The sequence below is a fragment of the Calidris pugnax genome, unplaced genomic scaffold, assembly GCF_001431845.1.
Source record: "Calidris pugnax isolate Ruff unplaced genomic scaffold, ASM143184v1 scaffold20, whole genome shotgun sequence".
NCBI lineage: Eukaryota > Metazoa > Chordata > Aves > Charadriiformes > Scolopacidae > Calidris > Calidris pugnax.
In genome coordinates, this window is record NW_015094510.1 from 26,380,816 (window position 1) to 26,393,708 (window position 12,893).

General features: G+C 37.3%; 1 protein-coding gene across 1 annotated transcript in view; it reads left to right on the forward strand.

Moving 5' to 3' along the window:
- Positions 1–12,893, forward strand: part of MICU2 (mitochondrial calcium uptake 2) — a gene marked incomplete at its 5' end in the record, with an annotated part of 64,377 nt that overhangs the window by 39,099 nt on the left and 12,385 nt on the right. The window contains one exon of the mRNA XM_014966105.1: positions 7,639–7,736. Within this exon, the coding sequence (XP_014821591.1) occupies positions 7,639–7,736 (98 nt within the window). The remainder of the gene's footprint in view (positions 1–7,638; positions 7,737–12,893) is intronic.

The window sequence follows — 12,893 nt, forward strand, 5'->3', positions numbered from 1 at the left end:
TGGATAGTGTAGCTGAAGGATATTTTTCTCACCACAAACTTGCTTTTAGCCATAAACTGAAAATGGGTAATTAGGCATGGGACAGTGATGGCTCAGGCTGGAAGCATTCAATAAGAAATTTATACAGGGCTCTGCTTTATAAACATATCATGCATCAGCAGTTTCTACAAAGAGTTGGTCCAGCTTCTGTTCTTTGCTTTTTCACCTGCCTGAGAAAAAAATGGAAGTGGCAGTGTTGCTAACACCTTTAATATTTACTAGGCATAAACTAAAACTGTCTTCTGATGCATAAAGGTTTTGCTCCCTCAATATGCATCCAGAGTTCAGTTTAAAATTGTTTGACTGACTAACAACCATCTCCCTTCTTGAATTTTTTCATCAATCACCAGATTAAAATAGCTAGGATTAATAGGGTTGTCTGCTCCTCAAAACCAATTTCAATTGAGACTTAACTGCCATGACAGTAAAAGAAAAAGGATCTTTATTCTGCATGAATGCACAGCTATAGTATAAAATTTCCAGAGAAACTTTGATACAGTTGGACAGATTTCGTTATAAACACATAAGCTTCTTGGGAGCTAATTAAATACCTGAGCCTGAATGTCTCTATTTTGTTTTTTGACTTGCTTCAAATTTTGTCTTCAGAATTCTCCATTGAGAAAAATCTGTAGTTGTTGTAACCAGAAAATATTCTTTAATATGGTTTCTTAGCATATTATAAATGGAATGATAGTCTGTTCAAAAGAAGAATTAAATAGCTTTGAGGAGTACAGCTATCTTGAAATTCTTCTGGTCTCTCTATTTCTACATGGCAAAGTCCAACTTGTCACTTTTCTTCTAATTTTTATTTTCTTTCCTGTCTGTCTCACAAAATAAGTTGATTATCTTTCTAAGCAGTGAATCTGGCTATACGATGTAGTCAGTGCATATGTTTTTACCCCTTGTTTTTAATTATTATGGTAGTCATAATATTACTTTCAAGCAAAGCAGATAAAGCATAAAAACAAAGCAGATAAAGCAGTTCATTTACTGTATGGAGATACCATTTAATACTCATTGAGATACTGTGTTAGAAAAGAAAAAGCAGTTCATTCGCTGTGCTCCCAGGGTACTTGTACGGCTGCCTCTTTTACTGAGACTTTGACTTACACATTTAAAATTCAAAATCTGAGCATTTAGTAATGGCCCTTGAACGGGATGGCAGTGGCCTTGGTTACACAGATAAATATATTTCAATTGAGTGATTTTCTTTTTCCAATATCATAATTGATGCTGGAAGCAAAGCCAAAAAAAATCTGCCCAGCCTTAACCGACCCAGTCTTCTGCAAAGTTCCATGCTGACTTTTGCAGAGCAGGCAATCTGATTTACTCGTAGGGCAGGCGCGCGTGCACACAGTGAAGGAGAGATGCAGGCAGACCTACAAGACTGGCGACCTGCTTCTTTCTGACTAGACTGGAGAAAATGGTGCAGAAGTCAACATAGGCAGCAGCTATCTCACCTCACCCATCTTCCCATAGCCCAGAGGAAATGCCATGCCTGGCTTCCCAGAACAACTGTTCTGCTTCACCTGAGACATCCAGCTGAGCGTTTGACCATGCCCCATGGAAGAGGAGAGACAGAGTCCTGGCCTGGCAGTGGTGTAGAGTGTTGTAGGAAAGTACATGAGCAAGGAGGGTTTGGTGATCCCCAGTGAACAGCACTAATTGCTTCTGTATTAATGCCCTGAGTTCCTTAAAAGGATATTGTAATAATGATATGTGCCTTTTCTGGTAGTGAAAACAATGCTAATGGTTGCAGGTATCTACCGCACAGCCCAGTCGTCTTGATGAGGGACTTTGCTCTTGGGCCCCTCAATTTAGATTAATGAGTTATCAAGTAGTTTCAATACCTCTAACTTAATATGCTTTGTATAATGGCTAAATTTAGAAATTAATTTCAGCTATTGTTAGGAAAGGAACGACAATACAGAATGTTCTATATTTGTTCTTAAAATGGAATTCATGTTGGGAAATAATATGTGCATTGTCTCATTTCCAAATGATTAAACATACACTTCTGGATTCCATAATGAACACATTTTCATACAAAGTATCTCATTTACATGTTTTTTTAAAACATTTTACTAGTACTTGGGGACACAGCTATTAATCTCTTTTAAAAAGAAAACTTTTGAACTAAAATTCAGTCTGTAAGGATACTTTTAGACCCACACGTGGATATTTTCCTACTGATTGTGTATTAGTTGTTTTAAGGTGTCTACTTCTCTTTCTTTTTTTTCTTTTTTTTTTTTTTTTTTTTTCTTTTTTTTTTTTTTTTTTTTTCTTTTTTTTTTTTTTTTTTTTTCTTTTTTTTTTTTTTTTTTTTTCTTTTTTTTTTTTTTTTTTTTTCTTTTTTTTTTTTTTTTTTTTTCTTTTTTTTTTTTTTTTTTTTTCTTTTTTTTTTTTTTTTTTTTTCTTTTTTTTTTTTTTTTTTTTTCTTTTTTTTTTTTTTTTTTTGTCGTAGGAGAGGTGGATGACATTAGTCATTCACACATTTGTCACCACTTAGCTGGTCAGCACAAGGTTTTACTCTTGGACCTTCAGACATTGCAGCATTGCAATGCATCTCCTCAGCTGCAGAGACTGTGCAGACCATCAGAACCTGCCCATCTGCTCCCTAGAATTTCTAATTTGTTTAAAGTTTTCTGTCCATAACTTCAAAGTCTGCAGAGCCCTGGGCCCAAAATAACTACAAAATGCCTAAACTGAAGGGAGAAAGATGGTGGTTGAGAGCTATGCTCTTCTAGTGCAGTCATACTCTGTAACAGGGGTGCAGCACGTCGAATGTTGCAAGAGTCTGGTCTTAGTTGCAAGACTAAAATTACTATCCCTCCCCAAAAAAGCGTCATTAATCTTGTCACCTCTCAGTTCAGAAGGAATGCACGTTTTTTTTCTTGACCTATCTTCTCCAACACAAATGTGTATGTTTTGTATCAGCAGACTAACGCTGAATTCTGTTGAAAAGCTTTTAGATACTTTAAGTCAAAGAGCACTGCAATGTTCCTGCATGCTTTGAAAGAAGCTCTTCAGGCAGGTAAACCCCATAAAGAACTACGCCATGTGGCATCAAAATAGTAAGCTATTAAAAAATTTCTGGGTCATTGTTTACCTCATGGAGAAGGAAATTATTTTTATATTTCCACATGATCTGATGACATCATAAACTCAAGAGAAACAAAGACACATGCTTTCTGACATCTTTCTAGGTACCTGTAGTGCAAGTATATTAAATTTGGCTTGGATGGCAACAGTGTCTCCCATGAGGAATTCATCTGGAATCCCTTGTGCTAATGGTAGCATTGCTTTCCATTGCACAGATGTGTGAGGCAAGGCTACCCCTTTAATTTCTTAACGTAGTCTGAAGCACTTTAAATTATATAGTTAGAGAAGCCAGATAGCAGTGTGGGCTCCTGGTAGGCCAGGGAAGACACGATTTGGCTTTGGACTAAAAGCTCTAGTCCTTGATTCAAAAGACTAAGAATCTAGTCATAATCTCTGACGGCTACCTGGTGCCTTTGCTTGTAAAATTAATCGGAATAAACTGGAAATGGTGCACGTAAGCATGCTCAGTTGGCATTTCGTGATAACCAAAACTTGGGATGGCAGCCCAAACACGGGCTGCCTGGGGACGCGTCTGGACAGGGGGTGGGGGAATTGGTCACCGTCCACCTGAATCGGTTTTAGCGCCAAGCGAGGAGGTTTACACGTGCTGAGAATGGGTGTGCTCTGCCTTCCAGGCCAAGTCCACATTATTCAAAAGAGCACACTGCACTGAAACTCATACCTCCTGAGGGCAGTCCTTGTTTACTTTTGGTGAAAAATACTATTTAGAACATGAAGTTGCGTCTTCCTCACTAGAGGCACTGACAGTACAGCGTAGCAATTCATGGCATTAATTGTTGTTAAAAAACAACTAATCCACAGATGATGGAAATGCTGGATGTTGTTGAAGGCTGAATATAAGCTGTCTACTGCTCAGAAAATGCTCCATCAGATTTCTTCTCAGATATTGTCAATTATACCCTCTGTAGCAAAAAAATGTGCACAGTTTACCCTTTCTGTGTCCAACCCAATGTATTCTTGAATCCTACCTCTTAAGAAAGTGCCTTGCAAAACATTAAAAACCTTAGTACAAATTTACATGATTAAAGCAAATTCATCATAAAATGATATATGGTTCATTCTGGTGTCCTCTTGAGGCTCTCTGGGCTTTGCCAAAAAAGACTGCTTATGGAGATCTGGATCTCCTGGTCCCACTAGCTTGCCTGTTCACAGTTCTTTTGACTAGCTGTACCTGGCAGAATTAATTTCATCATGGATACCTCTTTTAAACCCTCTTCCCAGAATGAGTTGTAGGATGTATTCCAACATCTTGGAGGTTCTCAAAACAACAGAAAGCTGGATGCTCTTGAGCAGTGTTTGAGGCTAGGCTGCTTAGATTGAAGTCTAGATTGCCTCCAGGGCTAGAAGCCTGGCACGATGAATTGACTGACCTAGCAGCTTTAAAACAAAGAGCATTTCAGAGAAGTGGTCTCAGAAAAATTTGAAAAGATTTAGTCTTACTTTTGGAAAGATTTGGGACATCGCTAGTGGACAGAAACTATTATATTTTTCTCCTTCACCCTTTTTTCTGCCCCAATCTTCATCTATTCACTCTCCGTCTTCACAAAAAAAAAAAAAAAATCAAAAATATGTATTACTTTTACAATTTCTATTGAAACAAGACATTGCACAGCAAACACCATCTCCCGGGAAGCAAGTAAGAGAACAAGGAACGTATTACAGATTTTAATCGTGACGAATGGTTTCCAGTCGTGCCTCAGGCAAATTCTGCAATGAAAGGTGGAAAGAATCTAGAGACAGTAAGTCTATTAACGTTTCAGATGAGTTTTGAAAATCAGTTAGGTACATTGTTCTGAAAATCCTGTCTCACTGTGCGATAAGTTTCTTCTCGGTGGCACTTGTTGCTACTTGCTGCAGTATCAGGTCCTAAATGTCAGAAGCTCAGTGGGGAGCTGCGGGATTAGGTAGGTCTGTGCCTGTGACTCAATGTATGCAGTATCAGGCTTCTGTGTTAACAGTGTGTGTAGTAAGGAATAAATGTTATCTGATGTTGCTTTAAAAGAAATAATTGCATAATTCAGCAGTTCATGGCACTTCTGAAAAGTGTATGAGTTGCTAATATTACTCTAGGAAAATGAGCCTATGTTTGTAATATGTACACACGTTCATTAGTTCATATAGACTTGTGTGGCATCAGAGCTTGGTCTTTGGGGTTCTTTGTTGGAGTCAATGGGCCCTGGAACATGTCTGAGTTCCCCAGTTGAGCTACGTGTCCCTGCCCCATCCTGTGTTTGTATCAAGATGAAATTCAGAACATTGCCATCTTCTCTCCACTCTGTGCCTCAGCTTTCTGTGAAGCACACAGCCTCAAAGGGTGCTGTGGTGCACCCTCCTGGAGCTGAAGCCACCAGAATACAAACTTTCACTCAATTTAGATAGTAGCTCTGTGACACAAAGCTACCAGTCTGGTCCTTTTTAGAGCTCCAGGATTAAGTTACCAATTCATTCACCTTGCCAAGAGAGACATTCCAAATGTAAGTTATTCTTTTACCTAAGCTTAGGAGGGTGAGGTGTTGGTAATATTAACAGAGCTCTCATTATCTTCTAACAAAGATTTGTCATGTCAGTACTAATTTATACAGTTCAGCAGCAAAAGCTCCTAATGATTCTGTGGACAAAAAGGAATTATGTACTAACATGTACTTTAATTTAATAGCATTAACTCTAGGAAAAGCAATTTTTTGAAATTTTACCCTTAAGCTGTAGTCTCTGTGTTCTCCTATTGCATATTCTGTTTTAACGAAATGTACTGTTTTGTAGTTCTAAAATACATTTAACTCTCACTAACATAGTGTTTGGACATCTGCCAAGTCCACTTTGGAATTTCAACTGATAAAGAGGGTAGCCAACAAGTAGGTGCATATTTGCTATAAATCCAGGGATAGGCTTTGTCATCTAAGATAAGATGAGATAGGTATTGTTTGCATGTCTTCTTCTAGCTTATAATGAGAGAAACATGAATAGAAGAAAGAAAAATTTTCTGTCACAGACTTAGGTTTTAAAAAGTTATTTTAAACCTCATTTTTTGGTTTCTTTTCAATGCAACACTGATTTTAATAAAGAGTAATTAAATTGCATAATCATTAGTTCAGTTTTAAAAATTACATCATCAAATTTATTTCTTGCATTTCTCAAGTCTCCTTCAAACATGTAAGCAAAAACCACAAAAAGCAGATTAGAGTCTCACTGCAGTGAGAAATATGTGGATTCTTCTCTCTTTCTTCTTGGAAAACTCTGCATTCTGACATAAATAGTTTGGGTTTGAATTTCAAATAAGCATACATGAATGTTTGACTTTTGACTTTCAAAAAAGCATATACCAATGTTTATGCATCAGTCTTCACAGTAATCTGAAGTGTTTAAACTTTAGAAGGATGGATCTTTTGGGTATTCAAATATTCTTTGCCTGCAGTTAAATGATAAAAGTTCAATAAGTACAGTTTGCATATGGCTTGAAAAGTTTTTTTTTCTAGGTTCACTCATACATAACTTGTATCACTGGCATTCAGTGAATTGTAGCTTGCAGTAGAAATGAGGAATGTTACCTCTTTAACTGTAAAATAACTGTGTCACATATGCAGTAAGCATGAAACACGCAGTGGACTAATGGGACTTGTTATTGATGATGCTGAAAGCTAAATAACCATTAGTATTAAATCTTATGAATAGACTCTTGTCTTTCATCTTACCTCTTCAACCAGATAAAAGACACAGAGGCTATTTAGATGTCATAAGAATAGTTTGTTGAAATCCCTCTGGACTTAGGAAAAAAAAAAAAATCTCTCTTCATGTTGCTTAGTGGTTTGTTGCGTTCAAAGAAATGCCGGTATGCTAGTGCTGAAAGAAGAATAGAACAGAAATCCAGCATTATGTGTGGTTTTAGGCTTGTTAAAGATGCTGTTGAGTTGAAATAATGTGCGTCCTTTTTCTGCAGAAGTCATTTCACCAGATTTAAAAAATACACAGAAAAGTCACTAACATTGAAAACTTGCAAGAAGCCTTGTAAGACCATATTATAGGAGCACTGTGAATTTTTGTATTTTTCTAGTTTCATTTCTTAGACTCTAACAAATTTTTTTAAGTGGTTGTAAAAATTTAGAAATATCTGAATAAAAGCTTTTTTACAAAGATGTTAACTTTATTTAAAGCCTCTATTCACCTAAGCGTAAAGGTTTTTAAAGATTTAACTAACAGCGTTCTCAAGTCTAATAGTAAAATACATCAAAGTTGGCTGTAAATTGTACTCATCTTTCATGCAGAATATTTAGAAGCAGAACATAATACACAGTGTTACCAGTTGACGTGGAAGAATTATTCAGCTCTGAGATTCTGTGTGATAGCTTTGGGAACAGTAATTAAATTGCAAGTACGTCTTGTGAAATTCTAGTTCAAAAAAATATTTCCAGATTTGTGGTTAATAGATATTAATAATCATGCAATGCATAATAATTAATCATACAGTTTTTTGTTTTATAGGGCGCAGAACTGGAAGGCTCTGGTGTTAATACTATGTTGCTGGTACATTTCTTTGGAAAAGAAGGAAAAGAAAAACTTCGCTATTCTGAGTTTTTCAGGTATTTTTTCAGCTAGGCAAGCCTAACAACAGCCAGTCCTGCTCTATCCCCTCTGCTTTGCACTAGCACTGGCATCAATCTGACCCACACTGATCTGATTCAGAAAGTTAAGCAGGTAATGAAGCAGGAGATATTCATGATTTTGCATGATTACATTTCTAGTTTAGCTCCTGTGGTCTGCTATCTGCAGGAGTGGAGCACCATGGTAACTCCAAAGTAGCAATGGGCCTGGAGGCCATGAGGCTTGAGACTACCTACCATTCTTGGAAGCTGTTTGATGGCATACCTTAAGGCAATGTGATTCGTTAATATTTTTCTTGATCAAATCTCCAAAGAAGTGACTGCTAATCAATTAAAAAACCTTTTCTGAGCTGAGACACCTCCCTCCCCGTTGCAACTAGCATGGTGGGCCACAGGCAGCTTCTCTGCTTGTTTCAAATTCCAACTTCTGTTGGAACTTTACCTGTGCCTTTTTCTTTACCCTTTGAACTACTTTTGCAATGGGACTATGCAGATACCTCGTGGCCCTTATGTCAGCACTGAATTGAGCCAGATGGTAAACACCAATTCGGACTGAAACTGCAGTGGAACCAAGTTGCCATTACTCCCAGAAACGTAGTGCTGTATACCCATCAGTTTCACTGTAAGCTTTGCAAAATCAGAAGTTAATAGAAAGTTCTAAGACTGGTGTGGGAAAGAGTTCATACACGTATACGTCATATACTTGTCAGAAAGATGATGTAATCCTTGTCTACATCAGAGCGTGAAGTTCTGCTATGGTTGCTTTCAACTTGAAAAACCAACCAGGTATCAGCTGTTAGTGTTTTAATTGGATGAGATTCTTTCTTCCAATGTGTATTTTAATCAGTAATGATGACCACCGCCTACATAGCATCACAACTTAACTGGTTAAACTCTCTGTTACTTGAGAGATCAATTTCTTCTGTTAATATGAACTCCACACACCTCTTGCAATGTGAACTCGGGCCCAGAATCCAAATGCATTTATTTCTTTGAGATAAATGGAAGTTAAGTACCTAAATACCTGTGTGAATCTTGACACACATTTTGCAGCACAACATCAAGGGAAGATTACCTACATCAGTATTAGCTTTTCTACAAAAATGATCAGTCATTTACAGACTGCAAAAATAAATCAGGATAATATGTTTTACTTCAGTTTATGTTCAGAAGCAGAGGGTCTCTGTCAGCCCTCTTAAAAATGAATGTTGTTGCAATCAGTAAATGTTTGGGGTAAGCCAGAGTAGAAAAGGAAGAGTGGCAATTTTTCTAACACTGAAAAGTGTTCGGCTCCGCTGGCTCTGGCACACACCAGTCTTCAAATAAACAACCTTTCTCTTTTGAAGACCTTGACTCAATAGGAATCTAAGTGAGTAAAATAAGTTTAAGATGCCTCCAGCTCCCTTTTCTATAAATACCATAGATCCTCTCAATGAAACAAAAGGCAGAGAGCACCAGTAAAAGGTTGTGTTTGCATATACAGTGTAAACTGAAAAGCCTCAGGTTTTAGATAAAATCCTACATTGACCCAATGAGGCATGACATTGATGAAACTATGTACCTAGTACATTCAGAACGTGTAGGTTAAAGACCTTTGCCTACCACACAGATAGAGGCCCGTAATCAAAATCAAACTCCCACATCTTGCTCTTAGAATTTGTGGGATAAGTGTAAGGTTTAATGCAGGTAATTTTTCAGCAGTGGCAGTTATGTTTCGTAGAGCTGGAATGTGGCTCTTTATCACTGCGTAGACACTCCATCTCAGTTGCAACGTGACAGTGAAGTTTGTTTAACACACAGAAAGGTGAATAAAAGGATCACTGTCTTTTTAACCTGTGTGAAGATATCACCTTTCACATGATTTTATTTGCAAGTAAATCAAGCACATCATTTCTGGGTGCCTATTGTTCAGAGAAAATGGGATTTCTATCTGATGGCCTCTCATAACATTTTACCTTATGCGGGAAGCTATTGTTGGCTGTTTGATCAAAGTGCCACGCTGTTTTTACAAGAGATGACTGATGAGCTGTACAGACATAGATCATTGTCAAAAGCAGAAAATAATGATGGTAAATGCTTTTATCATTTTCCAAGTTCTTGCCTAGAAAGCTTTTCCATTGATCAGTGTAGTACCTAGTAGAAAGTAGGGGTGATTAGGCTTGATTAGGACACACTAAAACTTGTCACATTAGTTAAATACACAGATATTGCTGTGCCGTAGAGTCCTTGAAACTGAAAAAAAAAAAGAAAAAGGCAGGAATGCTTTCTTTGTGAAATTTCACTGTACTTACATGGGAATTCAGAAAGCTGAGACTAGTGTTCTCACTTCATTACTTACATATATTTTCCTCATGCTTCCTCCTTTTCAGTTTGGCTGACATTAAAAAATCCTTTTGTTACTGTGCAACGATCTGTATCTACATGTACACCAACGTTGTCTGACCCTTTTAGCCCACAGTCCAAACATTTAAAAAATGTCAGACAACCTCAGTCAATATATCAGGGCAATGAATTTGCCCTCTTCTCTGTTCTTTGATATAAGGAGGGAAAATGGTTAAGCATGCTCTGCTCCATCAGTTTCCACGTGGTGCATGGTTCTTGAGAAATCATAGGTAGGTGATACACATAAGGACAATCCCCTGGCTGTTTTTTACAGGACATAAAGAATGAGAATATCGGATCATTTTTCTACCTTTCTTGGGCTGCTGGAAGCATGGAAGTAAAGAAGTGACCTTTTCATAGGTATTTTGTGACACCAGTCAAACTCTTTTCTCACTATCCTCCAGAACATAGTCAAAACAGCAATCAAAGCACTCCTTTTCATTCTGTGCTGAGCAGCGGTGGTGGGACCCCTGCGTCTTTCTGCATCTTCTCCTGAGACTGCTTAGAAGTAGTGGAAGCAATCCAGGACACACACCATCCTATGTCTTTCCAGTAGTAACGAGGTGGTTTCAGAGATCTTAAGGTAGGGCACATGAACACATGTTCAGCTCCAGAACACTACGTGATTTCTTGCCAGTTATATCGTCCTTAACATACGGACAATATGATAATTGTTAATACTAGTTCACAACTTCAAAAGCAATAGCTTGTTTCCCTAGCAAAAGTTAGAAAATTTAAATGTAAATTATTCCAGAGTGTGTTTATGTACATCACCAACAGAAGTGTTACCTCCTAGTTAAATGCAGCTGGAATCATTATTTTCCTGTATCAGTTTAAGAAAATATAAAACAATACTCAGCAAGCCTAAAACCTTGTAACAAAGAAGGATTTAATACAGGGAGCTGTAACCAGGTGAGGCTTTATTCTCAGAAGACCTGAACAAGTTTCTGTTTCAGATGACCACCACTCAGTTTTACACCTCAACAACATCAGCTTCTGATACCAGGACCTATCTTAAAGAATGTCGGATTTCAAACTTGGAGCCAGAAATTCTCTGGGATTACAGGCTATTTCTTCTTTTGCATGGGTTTCCCATGTTTTTTGAGACAAAAGATTTTTGGTCTTTTCTGCTCAAATAGTGTTTCGCTTGTGCTTTAATTCCCAGCTATATTGTATGTACTGTTTTTTATTCTGAGTAGAAAACTATTTCATTTTCTAGGTATAGCAAATATTTCTCCTTGACAGCCACTGGTTTTTTTCCCTGAAAAAAAGTCCCCTACTGATCTTGTTTAAGTATGTCTAATCCCAAATAAAAGAGGAGACAGTAATTCACTCCCTAAACAGTTTACGACTGCTATGATTTTTTTTCTGTAATCTGTCCCCAAGCAAGCTTAAATCTCTCACAATGTCCTTGAAGGAAAAAAAAAAAAAAAAAAAAAAAAGGGCAGAGGGTATAGAAAGAATATTAAAAAAAAATTCTGATCATTGTATTTTTTTCCTGGGATGACTTACAAAAAAGTACGTCTTGGTGTGGTTAAACAATGGGCATCTTTTAATCATATAAGGAAAATTAACATTTCAAATCCAGTTCATGGCATTTTCTTACCTCGTTTGTTGCTTCCAAACTTCTCATGAGTTTTTTGCACCAGAAATATTCTTTAATCATGGTTTCTTTTTCATTTTCTGCTTTAGCTTAAAGGTCATAAATTGTGCAACCATACACAAAGCATGCCTTTTCCCTACCTGTCCTGTTTCTTTACTTCAGTATTTTCAATTCCTTGGTATATTTCATTTGAAACCTTTCATTTAAGAAACCAGAGTGATCCAGGCTGAGCCATGCTGCTAGTGCTGACATTTGTCTGGTGCCATTCTGTGTTTGTGCCAATGTGTGGATGCAGAATCTCTTTCAGGTACCATCACCAGCCAGAAGCACTTTCGCTGTGATGACAGCTTGTATGTTTTCAGTGATTTTCATCTAGGGATTTGGAAGTAGTTTGCAGAAATAGAGTATAATTGCCTCTATATTTGTCTCTGTACCTACACTTCGATCTATGTATATAGAGCCCTAATCCACATAGACATTACATCTCGTGCAGACAGAATCAGACAATAAAGAAGTGGAGATGGGAACAAAGTCTGGCTTCACAATTGTATATTCCTGTCATAGCAGAATCTGAATATTTCCCAAATATTTAGTAAAGATCTTGAGAAGAATCTCTGTTTCTTCCTTTCCTATATACTTAGCAAAGGAATAGCTTGATTAGTTTCTACTGAATACTTATAAATGAAAGTGAGCACTTTTCTTTGGTTTGGAAACATTGAGGACAGTAAATCAAAGAGGGTTTTGCTTGTAATTCTGAAAATGGTGAGATTGATTAACTGTCTTGCTGCTTGCAAAACTGAATTTACAAGCATAAATCTAAATGTTCTCTAAAGATTAATGGTCAAGCCCTTATTAGATGTTCTGTATTCTCCTTTGAAAGTCAGATTGCAAAAAGGCAACCTTGCAGCTGGTTTGCCACAGTCTTTTGGTGCAGAGAGGGTTGTCATGTCTTTGAAAGGACTTCAGTGTCCAAAGAGGAGCCAAAGCAGACTACAAATGCCAGGGTGGTATATCCACCACCTTGTTGCTGAGTTTCTTTCCTATAAATCAGTGCAACAAGAACTGCTCAGTTCTGTATTAAGAGTGTTAAAGCTCTGAACAAACTTTCAGTTTAGGTCAAGAGGTATAGGAAGGAAAACCTTCCCTAACTT